Source organism: Pristis pectinata, chromosome 28 (assembly GCF_009764475.1).
Source record: "Pristis pectinata isolate sPriPec2 chromosome 28, sPriPec2.1.pri, whole genome shotgun sequence".
NCBI lineage: Eukaryota > Metazoa > Chordata > Chondrichthyes > Rhinopristiformes > Pristidae > Pristis > Pristis pectinata.
Window position 1 is genome coordinate 25,762,002 of NC_067432.1, and position 20,211 is coordinate 25,782,212.

The following is a 20,211-nucleotide window of genomic DNA, read 5'->3' on the forward strand; positions in this document are numbered from 1 at the left end:
TGGCCAATCTAACGTATGTGTGACACACGTCCCACTAGGGGTTACCTTCTATGTTGAGTGGCGATGACAACTGGATACAATGTTTCTACTCCCACAGGGACCCACCAAGCTGTTTGCAGACCAGCGGGACACTGTGCTCTTGTGATATTAGGCAGTACTATATGGGTGGTTGAAGATTCTCCTGACATTTTCTAGCTAAGGTTTGAGAAGTCAAGGTTAAACTGCAGGCTTTGAGCACTGTAGCTACAGGGCTATGGGAGATGCAGGACGGCAATCAGCAATTCGGGAGTGTCCCTTAAGAAGGCTAGTGACAGCTGTCCAGAGTGTTCTCCTCTAGGAGAAAGCAAATGGGCAACAGTTGGAGTATGGGATAAGGCTGGGTTGCAGGGAAGAGGGAAGAGTTGGGATGTTGAGAGGGGAAGGAATGTAAATGAGCAGGGAACTGGGAGGGGTCAGGAGTGAATTGGGGAGGAGAAAAAGAAGCAGGAAGACTAAAGGCAGAAAGACAAAAGCTGGCAAGGGATCAGAATGGGGGTGGAGATGGTGCCATGGTGGGTGTTGAGGAAGAGGGTATGGGTGAGATTGTCTCTGTGCATGCATGTGCAGCCACATAACTGGTTGTGCTAAGTCTACAGCAGAGCCTTGTCTCCTGTCTTCTTGGACATTATTGCCTTTGAACCCTGTCCCTGTGATTACTCTTATGCAATGGTCATCCTACATTAAAAGCATTCCTACATGGGCATTTTCCAGTGCTCAAAACTGGAATAGAAGGAAGTTATTCTTGACCAAAGGACTGACAATGTGATTGATTCAGAGTTCCCTGTGAAATGCCCAAGCAAGGCACTGAGTTTTAATGGAAAAGGAAGCAAAAAAACAGGTAACCATTCTTTTCAAGCTAACCATCAGCTTTGGACTTGATGGTCCACTTAGCCTACTTGACCCTACAGAAGCCTCTTCACTAAATTTGAAAACTGGTGCTGAAATCTATTCAATGGAAGCAGCATGCATTCAACAGAGCCGAGCAATTGCTACGACCAGTGATCAGATCAATGTCCAGTTCAGTCATGAAGGCTGCTAGGCAAATGAGCAACAATTCAAAGGAGGAGCCTTCATGAATGTTTCCTTTGTAATCTGTGGTGAAGCTCAGCACAAGTGTGAAAGACAAAGATGAAGTATTAAAATCCATCCTAATCTTCCACTCTAAAAAGAATTATCAGGTTGTTAGCCTAATATTCAGTACTAGATCAGCGGAAAATTCCTTCAACTAAATATTGAAATCATTGTCTAGTGAATTTTTATGATTCAATCAGTTTTTGAGATATGGGTATTGTTGGAATGGGTGGTCACCTCTATCTAGCTTCCCACCACCTCCTCCCCCCCCCCCGAGAAGATGCCAGTGAGCCAGCTCAAACTGCTGGAGTCCTTCTGGTGAATGTACTCCCACAATGCCGTTCATATGCAACTTGGAGGAGAGCCAATGGGTTCCCACTCTTTTGTTGCCTTTGTCCTCCTTGGTGGTAGGTTTGGGAGGTACTGTTGAAATAGCATAAGTGAGTAACTACAGTGTATTTTACTGATGCTACACATTGCTGCAACAGTGTGTCAGAGTTGGAAAAGAAGAACGTTTAGGATAGTGAATGGGGTAAGTCAGTTTATTATTGTCATATGTACCGAGGTACAGTGAAAAACTTTGTTTTGCATGCCATCCATAGAGATCATTTTATTACAACAGTACATTGAGATAGTACAAGAGAAAACAGAGAAAGTGCAAACAGACAATAAGGTGCAAGGTCATAACGAGGTAGATTGAGAGGTCAAGACTCAATTTTATTGTACTAGGGGACTGTTTAATAATCTGATAACAACAGGATAGAAGCTGTCCTTGAGCCTGGTGGAACATGCTTTCAGGCTTTTGTATCATCTGCCCGATAGGAAGGGGGAGAAGGGAGACTGTCCAGGGTGGGTGGGGTCTTTGATTATGTTGTCTGCTTTACCGAGGCAACGAGAAGTGTAGACAGAGTCCATGGAGGGGAGGCTGGTTTCCATGATGTGCTGAGAGTCCACAACTCTCAGTAGTTTCTTGTGGTCATGGGCAGAGCAGTTGTCATACCAAGCTGTGATGCATCCAGATAGGATGCTTTCTATGGTGCATCGATAAAAATTGCTGAGGGTCAAAGGGGACATGCCAAATTTCATTAGCCTCCTGATACATATCCTGGTACCAATAAAACAAGCATCTTGTTTCTAGATGGTTGAGCTTTTTGAGTTTACTGGAGTTGCCCTAATCCAGACAAGTAGAGAATATTCCATCACACGTTGACTTGTAGATGGTGAAAGGCTTAGGGAGGTGAGTCACTCCCCACAGGATACCCAGCCTCTGCTCTGTTCTTGTAGCAGTATTTATGGTTGATCACAGGATGTTGACAGTGGAGGACTCTACGATGGTTATGCTATTGAATGTCTGGAGTAGGTGGTTGGACTTCATGGTTGGAAATGGTCATTGCCTAGCACAAATATAAGTTGCCTCTTACCAGCCCATGCCTGACTGTTGTCTTGGTCTTACTATGTGCAGGGATGAACTGTTTCATTAGTTGAGGAATTGCATTTGGAATTGAACATTGTGCAATCATCAAACAACATCCCCACTTCTGACCTTGTGATGGAAGGAATCAAAATTATTGCCCTCGGCTTCTGTCGTAAGGCTGGTTCTCTCAGTTCTGACTCAATCTCCCACCCAGACAACTGAAGGTCTTTGCAACCTTGGTGTCATATTTCATGTCAAGATGAGCTTTATATCACATATCTATGATGTTACTAAAACTGCTTACTCTAACATCACCCAGTTTCTGCTCCAGCCTTAGCTCATCAGTTGCTGAAAACCTCATCCATGTTGTTATTATCTCTAGATCTGGCTAATCTCTCCTGGCTGCCCTCCCATCTTTCATAAACCTAATCCCACTCAGAACTTTGTGGCCTGGATCCTAATTCGTACCTTGATTTTAAAATTCCCATTCTTGTTTTCACATCCCTTGATGGTCTTTCTCTCTCTCTCTCCATAACATCCTTCAGGCCTCAATCCTCAGCAGTGGCCTTTAGCCTATCCATAGTTTCCTTTGGTCTACTATTAGCAACTATACGTTCAGCTGTTGGAAATCTAAGCTCTAGAAGTTTTTTTTTCTCAAGTCTCTTCACAGTCCCTCCTTTTGAAGTGTTTCTTAAAGCTCCTTCTCAGTTCGTCCTTCTGGGGCTCAGTGTTAAATTTTGGTTTATAATGTTCTTGTAAAATCCTTTGATACATTTTCTTACTTTAAAGATACTTTATAAATGGAAGTTGTTGCTAAATAGATGATACTTGGCTTTCTGTGGGCATTCCCACTTCTCAATGTTTTGATCTCTGTCTCATGAAGCAAGATCTAACAACAGTCAGGTATAGGCTGATGGCAGCTCGTGCATGGGGCACCATTATATCAAGTCACAAGCCATCCTGAATTGGACATGTATTGTTTAGATATCACAGAGTAAAAATGCTGGAGCATCAAACCTACCAGTATTGTAGAAGAACCTTCACCACATGCTAAATAATCTCAAGTGGGTGATTTTTCAAAATAGCCATGTCTAATGAGATGGAAGATTCTAATTGTTACTTCGATTTTATTCACTCGGCGTGATATACAGAAATGGCTGCACACACTATAAATTGCACAGTTGATAGATCCTAAAAATGTCACAACTGTGGTAGTGAAGACTTATGCTGCACAACTAGCGACACCTCCAGCAAACCTATCCTGGTACAGATACCTGAGCATGTCGAACATTGCCCAGCTATATTGTTTCCACTAAAAGCAGAACTGATATAATCCATGCCGTTAACCATCATATCAACATAGTGATGGAAGAAGAGTCAAGTTGCACTCAGTTGTCAAAAACCTGATAGTCCAGTTGAGTGTCACCAGGGCTGATTGGTTGCAGACTCAGTGTCCTTGATGTAGACACGGATAAAAGAGTTCTTGATGCGATAAGGGCCCTCAAAAGGGATATTCTACAGATTGTATCAACAAGTAGTTCAAGTAAAACTGAAGTCAATTGGGATCAGGTGGAGAACTTCCCAGTGGATTGAGCTATACCTGTAGCACAAATATGATCAATTGTCTCTGCTCCAGCATATGGCATCAGGAGTTCCTCATGGCAGTGGCCTGGACCTAAGCTTCTTCAGCAGCTTTATCAATGATCTGCCTTTCATTTGCAGACCAGAACTCAGCTGTTCACTGATTGTACAGTGTTCAGTTCTTTAGATAAGGAAGTAATCCATATGTGCAACATCTAGACATGCTCTGATGAGTAATGAAATATTTGCACACACAAGTGCCAGGCTATTAATCCCACCAGGAAGGGAGAACAGCCTTCTTTCCATGACACTCAGTCAATTACCATTGTTGTATTCTCTACCACCAACATCCTGGAGGCAACTGTTGATCAGAATGTTGTCATTTACGTTTACCTAACCAGGTAATATTCTAGGTATTTTGCATATTGTTAACCTCCACTCCCTGTCTCTCCATCACTGGCAAGGCACACATCAGGAGAATGACCTATTGCGACGCATCAGGAAGTCTGCACTTGCCGGGGTGCAAGAGTAGTTTCTGTCCAGGTCAGCATCATCCAGGAGACACAAAGAATACGTACAACACCGCAAAACTAGCTGGAAATTGGAATTGGAGGAGAGGAAGGAAGTTAGGAAAATTATAATTGGGGAAGAGATACTGAACAAATTGTTGGAACTACTGGCTAACAAGTCTCCAGATTCTGATGAAGTAACTAGTAAGATGGTTGATGCTTTGGTTTTAATTTTCCAAAATCCCTGGACTTGGGGAAAGTTTCATTGGTTGGAATATAGCAAATGTAATTCCTTAAGTCAAACAACGAGGGAGGGGAAAAGCTAGAAGCTAAAGGTGAGTTTGCTTAATGTAGCTTAACAAAATGTTATACGCTGTTAATAAGACATTATAGCAGGGATTTAGATTAACTCAGGCAAAGTCAAAGTGGTTTTGTGAAAGGGAAATCACGTTGGATCAATTTATTGGAGCTCTTTTGAAAAAGTAACATGCTGTGGATAAAGGAGAATGCATTATATTTAGATTTCCAGAAATAGTTCAGTAATGTGCTGCATCAAAAGTTATTGCAAATAATCAAACCTCATAGCATAGGAGAGAACATATTGGTATGTAGTTACAGAGTCAGACAGCACAAAAACGAGCCCTTCGGCCCACCATGTCTATGCTGACCATCAAGTAGCTATCTATCATAATCTCTTTTATCAGCTCTTGGTCTGTGGCCTTCTGCAATGGCGATTCAAGTGCTCATCTAAATATTACTTAAATGTTGTGAGAGTACCTGCCTCCACCACCCTTTCATCAGAACATATTAGCTCATCAACCTGAAACATTAACTTTTTCTCCACAAATGCTGTCTGTCCTGTTGAGTATTTAAAACACCCTTTTTGCATTTCAGATTTCCAGAATTCACTGTATTTTACCACCATTTCATGGGATAGTGCTTGGAATGAAATGGCAAAGAATTTCCCACCCAAATGTTCAAAGCTTATTGCTGCTGAGTGTTTCTTTGTAGATATTGACATTGGTGCTGGATCCCAAAGACCATGATTCCCGCCACACCGGCAGACTGACCTAGCGGTTATTAAAATGTAAACAATATGGATATATTCCCTATCCCAACCCGCATGTAAAAAGAAACTGATCAAAACGAGTTCACAACAAGTAACGGGAATTAAAGGGTTCTTATACCTCCTGAAAATCTCAGTTAGGGGACACTTTTTAGCTAATTAATAGCCACTCATCATTATAAATATATTGTAAATTGTAATGCAGAGTAAGGTGTATTTTTTTTTGCTTTTATAATTTTTGTCGATTTGATTTTAAAATAAATAGTAAATATAGTAAGGTAATAAATGGAGAAAGGATGTGTGAAATGTTGTATGTTTACTCATCCTTCAGTCCACAACCAATAATGGGAAGAGGGAAAAGGGGAAGAAAGCAAAAAGAGAAGAAGGGAAGATCTATTAAAAGAGAGGGAAGAAAGGGAAGGAAGAGGTAAGAAAAAGAAAAGGGACCAGAGGAGGTGAAACCAAATGAGGGTTAAGGAAAATATAGGAGAAGTTAGAAACTAAGATTTCATGATTTGATAAAATGGGCAATGTATATAGTGAAATAGAATATTTTGGTACCATTTTCTTTATTAAAGGTATATGGTGATCTTCTCCACAGATAGAACTTCAGTAAATATTTGAAACACAAAAAAAAAACCTGCTGATGCTAGATATCTGAAATGAAAGCAAAATTCTGGAGATCCTCGGCAGGTCAGGAAGCATCTGTGAAGAGACGAGCCGAGTTTGAGATCAATCAGAACAAAACATGAAGGGCTGTTGCTCTGACACATTAATTCTGTTTCCCTCCCCACAGATGCTGCCTGACCCTCAGTATTTCCAGCACTTTCTGATTTTATTTTGGTAATTATTTGTTAGTTTTTAACTGAACTGCACTAGTGAGTCTAAATGTAATTTTTACGAAGACAGTTGCAGTAGTGTCACATTTTTGGGTCCAATTAGCGTTAGTCTTTTTCATTATGATTTTTATGCTTTATCACAAGAACCCTGCATGTAAAATATTTATTGTTTTACCAAATGTTAATGTAATCTTGACTTGTAATCAAAGAATTAGAGAAAATCGAAGCAGCAGCCATTCCACCCTTCAGACCTGCCCCTTCATTTAATATGATTATTGATGATCATCCACTCCAGTGCCTTATTCCTGCTTTCTCCTCATGTCCCTTGATCTCTTTAGCACTAAGAAATATATCTACCACCTCCTAGAATATATTTACTGACTTGACCTCCACAGCCTTCTGTAGTGAAAATTTCCACCCTCTGAGTGAAGAAATTTCTGCTTTTCTCTTTAAACTGATTCCCAGCCTTCAAAACACTATATGATTGAAGTGTGAAGTAGCCGAGAGCACTACACCTCCTCTTGCCTTCCCAATATCTTCACTAAATTAAAGGTATATACCTGTAAGAAATAGCATTAGAATTCAAAATCTGAGCAAAGGTGAGAAATATTTTATTCTGCATCTTGCTCTATAATTGAGAAGACAAGATGCAAAACCAGAAATATACTGCACAACAGATCATTTACCCATCTTAAACAACTGTAAAGATATCTTGAGTTCTGGAATGTTTCAGGTTTGGAATTAAAGTGTCTAATTGGATTAGGACTTTTTGTAATATGTCATTACCATGTAACATAGAGAAATTAATGAAACAATTACTTTAGGCAAATAATGTCCTGAAAAATAAGAACTCCGAATAAAGAACCATGATCTACTTTTCTTCTTGTGGGTCTTAGATTTGAAAATAATGATTTCTCTTTTATTTGAATCTGATGTGACAAAGAAACTAGGGAAGGTTTTAAATTGTGAGGGTGGGGGAAACACAATATGAATTTCAAGAAGCTGAAATGGAAATTTTCATAGAACATAGAACAATTACAGCACAATTCAGGCCCTTCGGCCCACAAAGCTGTGCCGAACATGTCCCTACCCTAGAAATTACCAGGCTTACCCATAGCCCTGTATTTTACTCAGCTCCATATACCTATCTAACAGTCTCTTGAAAGACCCTATCATATCAGCCTCCACCACCGTTTCCAACAACCCATTCCACGCACTCACCACTCTCTGAGTAAAAAAACTTACCCCTGACATCTCCTCTATATCTACTCCCCAGCACCTTAAACCTTTGTCCTCTTGTGGCCACCAATTCAGCCCTGAGGAAAAGCCTCTGACTATCTACCCTATCAATACCTCTCATCATCTTATACACCTCAATCAGGTTCCCCCCTCATCCTCCGTCTCTCCAAGGAGAAAAGGCCGAGTTCCCTCAACCTGCTTTCATAAGGCATGTTCCGCATTCCAGGCAGCATCCTTGTAAATCTCCTCTGCACCCTCTCTATGGCTTCCACATCTTTCCTGTAGTGAGGCGACCAAAACTGAGCACAATACTCCAAGTGGGGTCTGACCAGGGACCTATATAGCTGCAACAATACCTCACGGCTCCTAAATTCAATTCCCCGATTGATGAAGGACAATACACCATATGCCTTCTTAACCACAGAGTCAACCTGCGCAGCCGCTTTGAGCGTCCTATGGACTCAGCCCCCAAGATCCCTCTGATCCTCCACACTGCCAAGAGTCCTATCATTAATACTATATTCCGCCAACATATTTGACCTGCCACAATGAACCACTTCACACTTATCTGGGTTGAACTGCATCTGCCACTTCTCAGCCCAACTCTGCATCCTATCTTTGTCCCTCTGTAACCTCTGACAGCCCTCCAAACTATCCACAACACCCCCAACCTTCGTGTCATCCGCAAACTTACTAACCCACCCCTCCACTTCCTCATCCAGGTCGTTTATCAAAATCACAGAGTAAGGGTCCCAGTACAGATCCCTGAGGGACACCACTGGTCACTGACCTCCACTCAGACTACCACCCTTCAACAACCACTCTTTGCCTTCTGTGGGCCAGCCAGTTCTGAATCCACACTGCAATGTCCCCTTGGATCCCATGTCTCCTCATCTTCTCCATAAGCCTCGTATGGGGTACCTTATCAAACACCTTGCTGAAATCCATATACACTACATCTACTGCTCTCCCTTCATCGATGTGCTTAGTCACATCCTCAAAAAATTCAATCAGGCTTGTAAGGCAGGACCTGCCCTTAACAAAGCCATGCTGACTATTCCTAATCATATTATACCTCTCCAAATGTTCATAGATCCTGCCTCTCAGGGTCTTCTCCATCAGCTTACCAACCACTGAGGTAAGACTCACCGGTCTATAATTTCCTGGGCTATCCCTACTCCCCTTCTTGAATAAGGGAACAACATCCGCAACCCTCCAATCTTCCGGAACCTCTTCCGTCTCCATGGACGACACAAAGATCATCGTCAGAGGCTCCGCAATCTCCTCCCTCGCCTCCCACAGCAACCTGGGGTACATCTCATCGGGTCCCGGTGACTTATCTAACTTGATGCTTTCCAAAAGTTTCAGCACCACCTCTTTTCTAATATCTACACGCTCAAGCTTTTCAGGCCGCTGCAAGTCCCCACTACAATCCCCCAGATCTTTTTCCGTGGTGTATACTGATGCTGCCTGGTTCCTTTAAAACTAATGAGCAGCATTTACTGGAGAATAATAGTCATACAGCATGGAAACAAGCCCTTGGGCCCGCTGAGTAAACATCAACCATCAAGCACCCACTTGCATTATTGCTGGGCTAATTCCATTTTAATCTCCCCACATTTCCCTCAGCCCTCCCCCCCCGATTCTACTAATTACCTACACTAGTGGCAATTCAGCAGCCAACTAATCTACCAACCTAAATGACTTGGAAAGTGGGAAGAAACTGGAGCACCCAGAGGACACCTATGTGGTTACAGGGAGAATGTGAAACTCCACACAGACAGCATCAGGAGTCGACATTGAACCAGGCTGCTGGAGCTATGAGGCAGCAGCTCTACTAACTGCACCACTGTGCTGCCCAAAGTGTTGTAACGATTACAAGAGAATTTACTGTTTACAAATGGAGTACAATATAATTTTGAGTTTTCTTGTAATCTTGTATACCAACTCCCCAGCTTGTTTAGTTTCCTAACTACCCCAAGGTCTTTTTTTTGCAGTGATACTGTGGAGAATATCCCAGTTCTGTAGCCTACCATTTCTGATGAATTGTGCTTTTATTTTTGGCCTTCCTGATTGATGGCAAATTCTGTGCATTTAGAGGGCCTATACTAGTCTGTTTATTACTTGAGTTTGATAGATACAGCTGTGTTTGACAAGATTCTTTGGATGACTAGCATTCTTCCAATATTTAAAATCTGGCAATGTAAGAAGCTGCACAAGGTGGCTATAGTGCTTTATTAACTAATATATTAACTTTTAGAACATTAATGCTATAAAGGTTTGTCCCTTTATTCATGCAGAATTCTTTTTTATCCTCCAGCCCATTACAGTGAGTTTTGTGTTTGTCCATTGAGCCAGTGTTGACAAATTAAGTAGAGAGGAATTTACGTAGACAATTGAAGCACTCTGTTCAAGGCTGAGATTACCTCTGGCTCACAATGAAATTACTGCTGGCTGCTCTTGTGATCATTGGAGAGAAAACTAGAAATGATTCACACACATTAAAGTGATGCGTCAACCGTTTACTTTTTATGAAGCAAGAATCCTAAACTGTAGAGACTCATCCACTCCAAATAGCTCATCAACACAGATTAAATGGGGCCCTGGGGCAACATTATATAAGGCAGCGGTGGTGGATGGGCAGACTAGCCAAAAATATATTAATGCTCTGAGGCTGCAAACAAGAGGCTTCAAGTAAGGCTGTGTGGTGAGGGAGAAATTGCATAAAATAAACTGGTTTGGGAAGGAGAGATATGGAACAAAGAGTCATATATATGTATTTACTTGTATTAAAGGAGTGAAGGTCCAAATGGAAGCGGAGAGAATGTATGATGGAAAATAACAAATAATTGCTGTTAGAGGGGAGGGGAAACATCAAAACATTGCTGACCTCAAAAAGGGAATAAGTGAGATTTAGTAGAGACAAAATGCAGAAAGAAATGAATTGCAGCAATGCCAATCATACGGGGAGTTTTCAACATATGAAAGAAACCATGTTGAATGCTAAATCCAGGTAGTTCCTAGCTTGAACCAAGGACTTCAAGGAGATCTGCTACAGTACCAGGGCTCGATAAATAAAAACTTATTGCAATAAATCACAACAGATACTCTTGAAGGTGTCTAGAAATTGTCCAGTAACAGTTGAGGACTTGACAAGAACAACTTGCCTGAGAAGTAGATAGGAAGGGCTTTATAGAATGAAATCCAAATAGTTTTTTGCATCAGAATGTAACTAGGAAAGAAGCAATGTGGAATTAATTTGTGAGAAAGGTGGGCAGGTCAGCAGCATGAAGTGATGAGAGGAAAAATGAGGGTAGTGAACAGTATAGACGTTAGTATAAAGTTGTGAGAGAGAACTCCAAAATAACGTTTAGAGAGCAGGAGCAAACTGAGAAAGATGGATGTGAAAGTGGGAAATTGATGGTGTTGATTGTTTGTTGATAGTTGAGAAATACCCCTGTATGAAAAATGAAACCATATCTAGGAAAATAAATTAAAAATGAGGACTTAAGATAAAATAGGACAAAGCTGGTGATTTAAAGTGGCATGGGTTGCTCTTATCTGCAAAATGAAATGGAAAGGAAATTGTGAAAAACCTGGAAGTCTTTTGAGTAGTAGAGTCATATAGCACAGAAACAGACCCTTCAGCCCACTGAGTCTGCCATCAAACACTAAAGCTACACTAATCCCATTTCTATTCTCTCTATCAACTCCCCATACTATTCACCTTCAAATGAGGGGCATATTTATATTGGCCAATTAACCTACCTGCCTTGGGATGTGGGACGAAACCAGAGCACCCATAACAAACCCAATGTGGTCAAGGAAAATGTGCAAACTTCACACAACAGCATGGGGTCAGGATTGAACCCAGGTCGCTGGCGCTGTGAGGCAGCGGCTTTACTAGTTGCGCCTTTGGGAGAGGGTAAGAACTTGAGGCAGAACACAATTTTATACGTTGTCCTCATTTTATGCCCTATGGATCAGTTCTGTGATGGAATGGGGGATGCATGGTTTCAAAACTTAAGCAGTTGTAAATTCCTCTGGACTCCCTGGGTTGTGTAACACAGCTGCAACGTTATTGGTTTTGAGGCTTGCTATAGTTCCCCTGGATTTGGAATGGGATCAGGTGATGGTGGCGGATCAACACGTCTGCATTTCTGATAGTGAAGCTATGGTTTTTATAAGCTATGGTTTGTTTTTCTTATTAAAGTGGGTTTATTCTAGATAAGGACATTATAGATTTGTTGATGGAGTTTATATTGAGAATCTGCTATAACTACAAGTTCAAGATTATTGTCATGGGCATACATATCCAAGGTATAAATGCCATCAACATGAACTTTATGCAGCAGCAGCACAGTACATTACAAACATGACAGACATAAATTAACATAAACTTCAATTAACATAAATTATGCAGAACTTGCATGACAAAATAAAAATAAACATAACAGCATTCATGCATGTTTATGTCAAACTCCACAATTCCATGTCAAACATTTGTTTTACTTTTAAACCTATTCACACGTTTGTTTCTCTACACATGCTGAATCCTTTTATACTTTACTGACAACCTCTGTTCTTGTTCAACACACAAAGCGCTGGAGGAACTCAGCAGGTCAGGCGGCATCTATGGAGGGAAATGGACAGTCAATGTTTTGGGTCAAGACCTTTCATCGGTACATTTCCTTTCATAGATGCTGCATGACCCACTGAGTTCCTTCAGTGCTTTTATGTGTCACTCCAGATTCCAACATCTGCAGTCTCTTCTGTCTCTGTTCTTGTTCACACAGTTTGATACAAAACCTGTTACTCTTAAATTGTATAGTTTGGGGTTTGATAAAGGAAGCCTGTGGGACATTATAGATCTAAAGGATGACTGAGGAGGGATTAACAAGTCAAAATAAAAGAACTTGATAAATGTCAGTTTCTTATGGTTATTTAAGTAAATGAGCTGTGATCGCAAGATCAACAGAAGTTAATGGATGATTAGAACACAGGATAGATTCCCTTGAGGGTTAACCAGTTACATTAAACATAACTAAACATGCTCCACCTGTTACGCAGAGCATCTGTCAGAGGCTGAAGGTTATTTTTCATACCGGTTTCTTCAGACAACTCTTTGGAGGCATTCTGTTGATGTAGAATCTGAGGCAGGGGTTGTCAACAGAAAGTCTTTGTTTCTTGCAGAAATGTTGGCATTGCACGAGGGAAGGATATCAGATAAAATGGACATCTCTACAGCTTTCCCTACGGGCTGAGCCTGAAACTCATTGAGCAGGCATGAGCATTGGAAAATTCTGCCCTTTTTTATCCAAGTCATGTCATGAAGTAATCAGTGATAAATTCATGACAGTATTCAAAATGATGGATTAAGCAAGAAGTTGTGAAGAAAGTAAATATTACACTTACGAGGAGAAAGCATAAAAAGGGGAATGTTTAAAATAGCTTGAGGAAATTAAGTTTGGTACAGAGAAAGAGAACCTAATGATTTCCTGCTCCTGAAAGACTGAGATGCTGATGACTTTAACACCCAAACTTCATTATTTCGGGGATGTAGAACATGTTCTTCTACTTCCAATTATGAATTAAATTCTATTTAGTTCTGCTAAATACACACTAAATTTAATTTTTGTTTAAACTTGCTGCTTTCTTTTACAGATCAGTGTCCAACCAGTTGCTGCTACTATCCCAAGAATCTGTAACAAATCCCCAAAGTGATGGGGACCACACAGAAGATAAACAAGAAATACCCAAAAAGGAGTTACAGGGTAATTCTCCTTCCAAATATCATTTAACGGCCCTCTGAAAACAAAAGGCATACTTTGAAATGGGTTTGAACACACAAAGATAGCAACTTGCCCAGTATGTACTTGTTAGAGCGAGCCATACCATGAAAACAATAAGAGTTGGTATGGCCCAAGATTCTTGCAGATCAGGAGTAAATACAATTGTGTAAGTTCCCTAATTTTTGTCAAGAGTAGTTCCTCCGTCGCCTTAAGTGTGTGGAGTCTTCACAATGCATTCGCTTTTAATCAGGCAGGATCTCAATTTAAAATTTTTTTTTTTAATTTTATTTACGGCGTGGTAACAGGCCCTTCCGGCCCAACGAGTCCGCACCGCCCATTTTTAACCCAAATTAACCTACCCGTACATCTTTGGAATGTGGGAGGAAACCGGAGCACCCGGAGGAAACCCACACAGACACAGGAGAACGTACAAACTCCTTACAGACAGCGACGGGAATCGAACCCCGATCGCTGGCGCTGTAATATCGTCGCGCTAACCGCTACGCTACCGTGCCGCACTTTAACAGCTACTTCTCTTGCTCCACTTTCTTTCCATTCTTGCCACATTCTCTTCCGTTCCTCGACGTCCACTCTGCTCTTCTACTCCACCCAGCTCACGCCCTTCCCCCATTGGTTTCATTCCCCATGTCTCTCTGTGGTCTGCTCCAGCCCCCCCAAGACCGGCTCTCTCTAGCCATTTACAGTAGTTTGAACTAGCCTGGTTCTGGAGCAACACATAGAAAGCTGGAGGAACCCAGTGGGTCAGGCAGCATCTATGGAGGGAAATGGACAATCGACATTTCGACAAGACCCTTCATCCGGACTGAGCTCCTCCAGTTTTTTGTGTGTTGCTCCAGGTTCCAGCATCTGCAGTCTCTTGTGTCTTCGCTGGGTTAATTTTTATGCTTGAAGGAATGTCTTTTCGAATTCCTTTGAAAATCCCCCACCCCTGTTAACCTGTCCTGATTCTAACCAAAGGTTTTTTCCAATTTCCATTGGAAATGAAAGTATGCAGATGGTGAATAGCTGGAAACACTCAGCACATCAGGCAGCCTCTTCAAAGACCTATCTGTTTCAATGCATTTTACATTCCTGCAAACTCACTGGCAATTTTTCTCGAACTGTTCTTCAAGCCATCAGATTTTATGAATTGAATCAGATTTCCCCTTGGTTCATTATTAAACATTGTGACAATTCAACCCTTTAGCTAATAACTCATTAAGTGTAACATTCTTCTGCATCTTTGTCTTGGTCTGTTACAACAGCTGAGCTATCATAATATTTGACCTGAACCAATGTTGAGTTATAGAGAGGAAAATAATCCATGTTTACTTCATAAAATCACTTAGTCCTTGTGGAAATCTGTCCGCTGTATGCAAGCTAAAAGAAGCCTGGATCTATCAAGTTTTAGCTCTCACAATCAAAGTAGCCATTTGAGCATCATCTTTAATGGTAACTGAAACTAGAAAATGATGATACCTTCCGGAGGGGAAGTAAAAAAAACAAATTGTTTATAAATTTTAGATTAACTTCTGAAAATGAAGCTTTACACATACCTAAAATATATAAATATTTTGCAGATATCAAAAAATTCCTTAGTGGAAATGGCTGTGGCTAAAATTAAAGTAGTATAGTGGAATGATTTTCATTTTTTTAAAAAGTGCCTGAAATTGAAAATGGTCTGATTCTTGTGGCAGATTTGGGTGGGAAGCAAGAGTTAGAGAAAGCAACGCTGGACAGTTGTGACAAATCATTAGTGGGCAATAATGGTGAAGACTGTTCCATGGATAGTTCAGATTACTCCAGTTCATCCAAGAACACAGATACAGGGTACAGCTATGATGCTAGCACAGAGAGTGAGGCAGACGACTGCATACCGCTGGAAGAGGTTTCACGGAGGACTAAGAGAAAAATAGAGGAGGCATTCACAGATCTAGGTAAAAAAATTTCTCCTTGGGGCATGTTCTTTGTATAATAAAGCTATGCTGGTTCTTGCTTTCCATGTCTCTCACCCTCTCTTTCCCATAGAGTTGCCATGTGTGATCAATGTACAATTCTGTCTTTTATTGAATTTCTAATTATCTATTACAGCTTCTACATCAAAAGAAATTGCACAGACTTCTTCTGATGGACAGGACAAGTCCCCTGAAAAACCCAAACAGAAGAAAAATCGTTGTTTTACCTGCCGCAAGAAAGTGGGACTTACAGGTCAGTATGATCCATGGAAAAAATGTACACACTAGGCAAATATGTCGAGTGATTAACCAGCTGCTCCTCAGTAATGGAAAAAGTGGGAATCTATCTCCCCTTTCTTTCCAGTCCAGATGATGGGTCTTGACCCGAAATGTCGACGGTCCATTTCCCTCCATAGATGCTGCCTGACCCACTGAGTTCCTCCAGTTCATTTGTGTGTTGCTCCATATTTCCAGCATCTACAGTCTCTTGTGTCTCCTGCCTGCTGTTCTTGATCTTCTTGGTGGTAGAGATTGTGGGTTTTGGAGGTGCTCTCCAAGTAGTCAGTAGGTGACAAACTGCAGTGTATACTGTAGATGATAAACACTGCAACCCCAGTCTACATTCATTGTTGCTAGGTCCAAGTCGTGGAACTCTCAACTCAACAAAACTTGAAGACGGCACCGCTTTGAAAAGGTGTCTCTCCACCACCTTCTCAAGCATGGGCAGTGAATGGCTTAGCCTTGCCAGCATCACTCACATCCCAAAAAATACACAAATAAAAACGGCCAAGCTTACAACTGTGGCGTTCTATCCTGGGTGGAATATTAGCTCTGACAACACAGATGCCCTTTTACATGCTGGTAGTAACGTCACATAGATTCCTACTTTTCCCTCTCAGCCACTGAAATTTTAATCCACTCCTTCATCACCGCTCTAACATTGTTTCGCAATAAACTTCAGTTTAGGTAATAATAAACACAGTCCAAAATAGTGAATAGCACTTCACAGGTAACACATTGCTCTTGGTTATATCTGGTTAAGCATTCTCTAATCTGTCAAAGTTGAAGTCCTCATGTTCGTTGTGAAAGCTCACCAAGACTTCACTACAGTCTATGTCTGGAGTTTTGAGCAGTCCTGGATTTTACTCTTAAGCGTTTCAGCTCCATTCTCTTTTATTCACTGCCCCAATTTTTTTTCTGACTTTCTTATCCCATCACTGATTGTAGAACCTTTCACCATTTCACTACCTCCTGGAGAGCTCTTCCTAAACTCCACTTCCCCTACCTCTGGCCTACATTCAAAAATATTGAACACCATGTATTTCATGTCACTTTCTTTAAAATTCTCCTACGTCTTGACTAAACCTTCCAGTCTGTCCTTGGTACATTTTACTATGTGGAGAAGTTCTTTGTAAACTAAAATGGGTGTAATGCAGTGATCATTAGGTCAGATATTACAGGTAATTGCTATGCAGCAGTTTGAAACAATAACCCATTTTAAATTCCAGCTTCTAGGTATTGCAGCCACCTTAAGATTGTTTTGGTTATCTCCATTGTTACCGTAATCAGTGTTTGGGGATAACTATGTGATCAAGATTCCTCCCACCATATACAGAACCTTTGACTCTGGAGATTCTCCTGTCAGGGACTGGAGAATCCTTGTCAAATTTGGCTGCCAAAATTCATCTCCATGCTCTATCTGGTATCATTCTCTATCTTAATCCCTGTGCAGACTGGTGACAGGAAAGGTTTCCTTAATCTTCCTTACCACAATAACTGCCCCCCACCTCCAACAAGCTGCCTACTGGGATGAAGCTCATCTATAGGACAAACGGGAAACTGTTTAATCTACATCACCTCCACTTCAGAACCAAGATCACTCCAACTCTTGTCACCCGGCTGCAGTTTGCAGACGATGCTTGCACAGATACACATTAGGAGGCCGAGCTCCATCATTGTCAACTATAAGGGGATGGTCATTAGACTGAACATCCACAAAACAAGGGTCCTCTACTGACCAGCTCCTGCTAGACAACACCAACACCCACACAACCCCCGACAATAAATATCCAAGACAAGACCCTGTAAGACATGAACTGCCTTCCATCATCTCGGGAGCCATCTCTGAACAAAGGCAGACAAAATTCCTCACTGCCTCCGGTGTGCCAGTTCAGCCTTTAGCCACATGAGGAAGTGTGCTTGAAGGTCAAAACCTCAGTTCTGGCATAAAGCTTGATGGTCTAGGTAGTAGTGGTCACTGACCTCCTGTATGCATTTGAGACTTGGAGGCTTATCGGAGCACTGGAGAGGTATCACCAACACAGTTTCTGGGAAAAACCTCCAAACTGACTCGGTGAATGTGAACCAGTATCAGCATTTTCTCCCAGGCCAATGTCCCCAGCACTGAGACTCTAATTGCCCTCAATTGGCGGACCACATTGTATGTAGGCCTCACACTTGACTGCTGAAATGGAGACTCTTGTTGTGACAGCTTGGAGGGGAGATTACCAGGTGGGCAAAGGAGTTGCCTCAAAGTTATTCTCAAAGCTTGCTTGAAAAAGTGTAACATGCTCACGGACTTGTATGTATCCCTGGCCCAAGACCTCTCAAAATGGAAAAGGAGCCTTCCAAATGACACTGAGAACAAGTCTCTACAACAGCACCCGGAATCCCATCAAAAACAGCACAAGGAACCCTTCAACTCCCAAAATACCAATTCACAGTAGTAGCTCTTGCCGATCCTATGACAGTCTGTGGATCCCACATTGGCCTCACTAACCACCTCAGAACCACAGAACTGAACTGAAACCAAGTCATCCTCAACCCTGCGGGGCTGCCGAAAAGGGGAGACATTTCCAGAACTCTTAGTCGGCAGTTGAAGACATTTTTTCTTGGAAACCATTGGTGATATGATAGTGATGGTTTGTTACTTTGTTGCAAGTCCTTGTTTTCCTATTTATTTGCAGCATAAAATTTCATAGCACTATTCAGTAGCCTAAGCAAACAATCTTCCTTTAACTAACTCCACAAGAAAACAGATCAACTTGTTGGAGACACAAGAGACTGCAGACGCTGCAATCTGGAGCAAAAAACAAACTGCTGGAGGAACTCAGCGGTCAGGCAGCATCTGTGGAGGGAAGTGGACAGTCGACATTTTGGGTCATGACCCTTCACCTGGTCCAAATGAAGAGTCTTGACCCAAAACATTGACTGTCCATTTACTTCTACAGATGCTGCCTAATCTGCTAAGTTAGACCAACATTGCCTGTTTGTAGGATTCACTGGACAAATTTGCTGTCACAGTTGCTAATAACTTCTTGCAGAAGTGATTCAGTCCTTGTAGAACATTTGGGATAACCCAAGAGATGAGGGCACTTTCTAATTACAGTTTCAATCATTTTTAAATATCTTAGTAAAACTTTTGAGTAAGAATATAGATTTGGGAAGAGGCAAAATAATTCAGACACATCAGAACTAATTTACTAAAACCCTCAGGTTAGTGAGTTAGACTGGAGTGTTTGATTTCCAACTATGTCCAGAGTTGTGAATACTTGTTCTAACTGTGTTTTTGTTTCCAGGATTTGATTGCAGATGTGGAAATCTGTTCTGTGGATTACATCGTTATTCTGATAAACACAGTTGTCCTTATGATTACAAAGCTGACGCTGCTGAAAAAATAAGGAAAGAAAATCCTGTTGTAGTTGGAGAGAAGATCCAGAAGATTTGAACTGCTACTTACATTAAATTTTTTTTCTTTTAAACCACGTGAACCTAATTAAACAGCGGAGAGGATAAGCTGAGCTTTGTAGTTCATTCTGGGAATTTGGAGCATTGTACTTGCATAGATCTTTAAATCATGCATGCACGGACAATAGAGTCTGAGAAATGACTGAAGAGTTCTTTCACTTTTCTTTGAATATTCTGTGGTTGGAAAATTACTGCATATTTAGAAGTGTCCATTTTACAGCCATATTAATCTTAGTTAAGTGTCGAGCTTATTTTTAAAACACAAGTAGAAGTATTGGAGGGCTGTGCTTTTCCAATATTACATGCATGGTTCAGATTTGCATTTCTTCTTTTGTGTATGTGGCCTTTCTCTGCAGCACGATTTTCTAACATAGCAGGGCGCAAATGGGCCTATCAGTAACTGAATGTATGCTAATCTCTGCTTTGTTCTGTTCACGAGAAGGCCCCTATGTGTTGGCATCCTAGCTTGTTTGCTGCTCCATTTCATTATTTATGTACTTCAAGCAAATGTATGTGGTTTGATTTTACAATATGTATCCTGAATGGAAAAACTCCATACGCACTTCAGTGCTGACTACAAGTATAATCGGAAAAATGCAGTGATGCTTAACTCTGAGCATACATGAAACACAGGATGGTAATTGTGCTGTATTTATGTTAGTTTATTCACTGTCTTCACTTTGATTAAATAAAATTATAAAGGAAAACTACTGACTTGTTTTCTTTTAATCTGTCATGGAAAACTCCTATATTTACCTTAAAGTAAATACGGGACTCTGGTTAAATTATTCTCTGCTTACACACACCCATCCCTACCCTCTGGATTTAGCAATGTATTTCTGATTACTTTTGCATATTTGCTTACTGGATAGTAAAACCTGTCAGTTATATACACATGGGAAATATATACAGTTCTCAATTTTGTTACTTTCAAATTTAAACTGCTGAGTAACACTACT

General features: G+C 41.1%; 1 protein-coding gene across 1 annotated transcript in view; it reads left to right on the forward strand.

The window, feature by feature from the left end:
* Positions 1–19,959, forward strand: part of zfand6 (zinc finger, AN1-type domain 6) — a 56,084-nt gene extending 36,125 nt beyond the window's left edge. The window contains exons 4-6 of the mRNA XM_052040362.1: positions 13,423–13,532; positions 15,642–15,758; positions 19,084–19,959. Of these exons, the coding sequence (XP_051896322.1) occupies positions 13,423–13,532; positions 15,642–15,758; positions 19,084–19,232 (376 nt within the window). The 3' untranslated portion in view covers positions 19,233–19,959. The remainder of the gene's footprint in view (positions 1–13,422; positions 13,533–15,641; positions 15,759–19,083) is intronic.
* Positions 19,960–20,211: the final 252 nt, after the last annotated feature.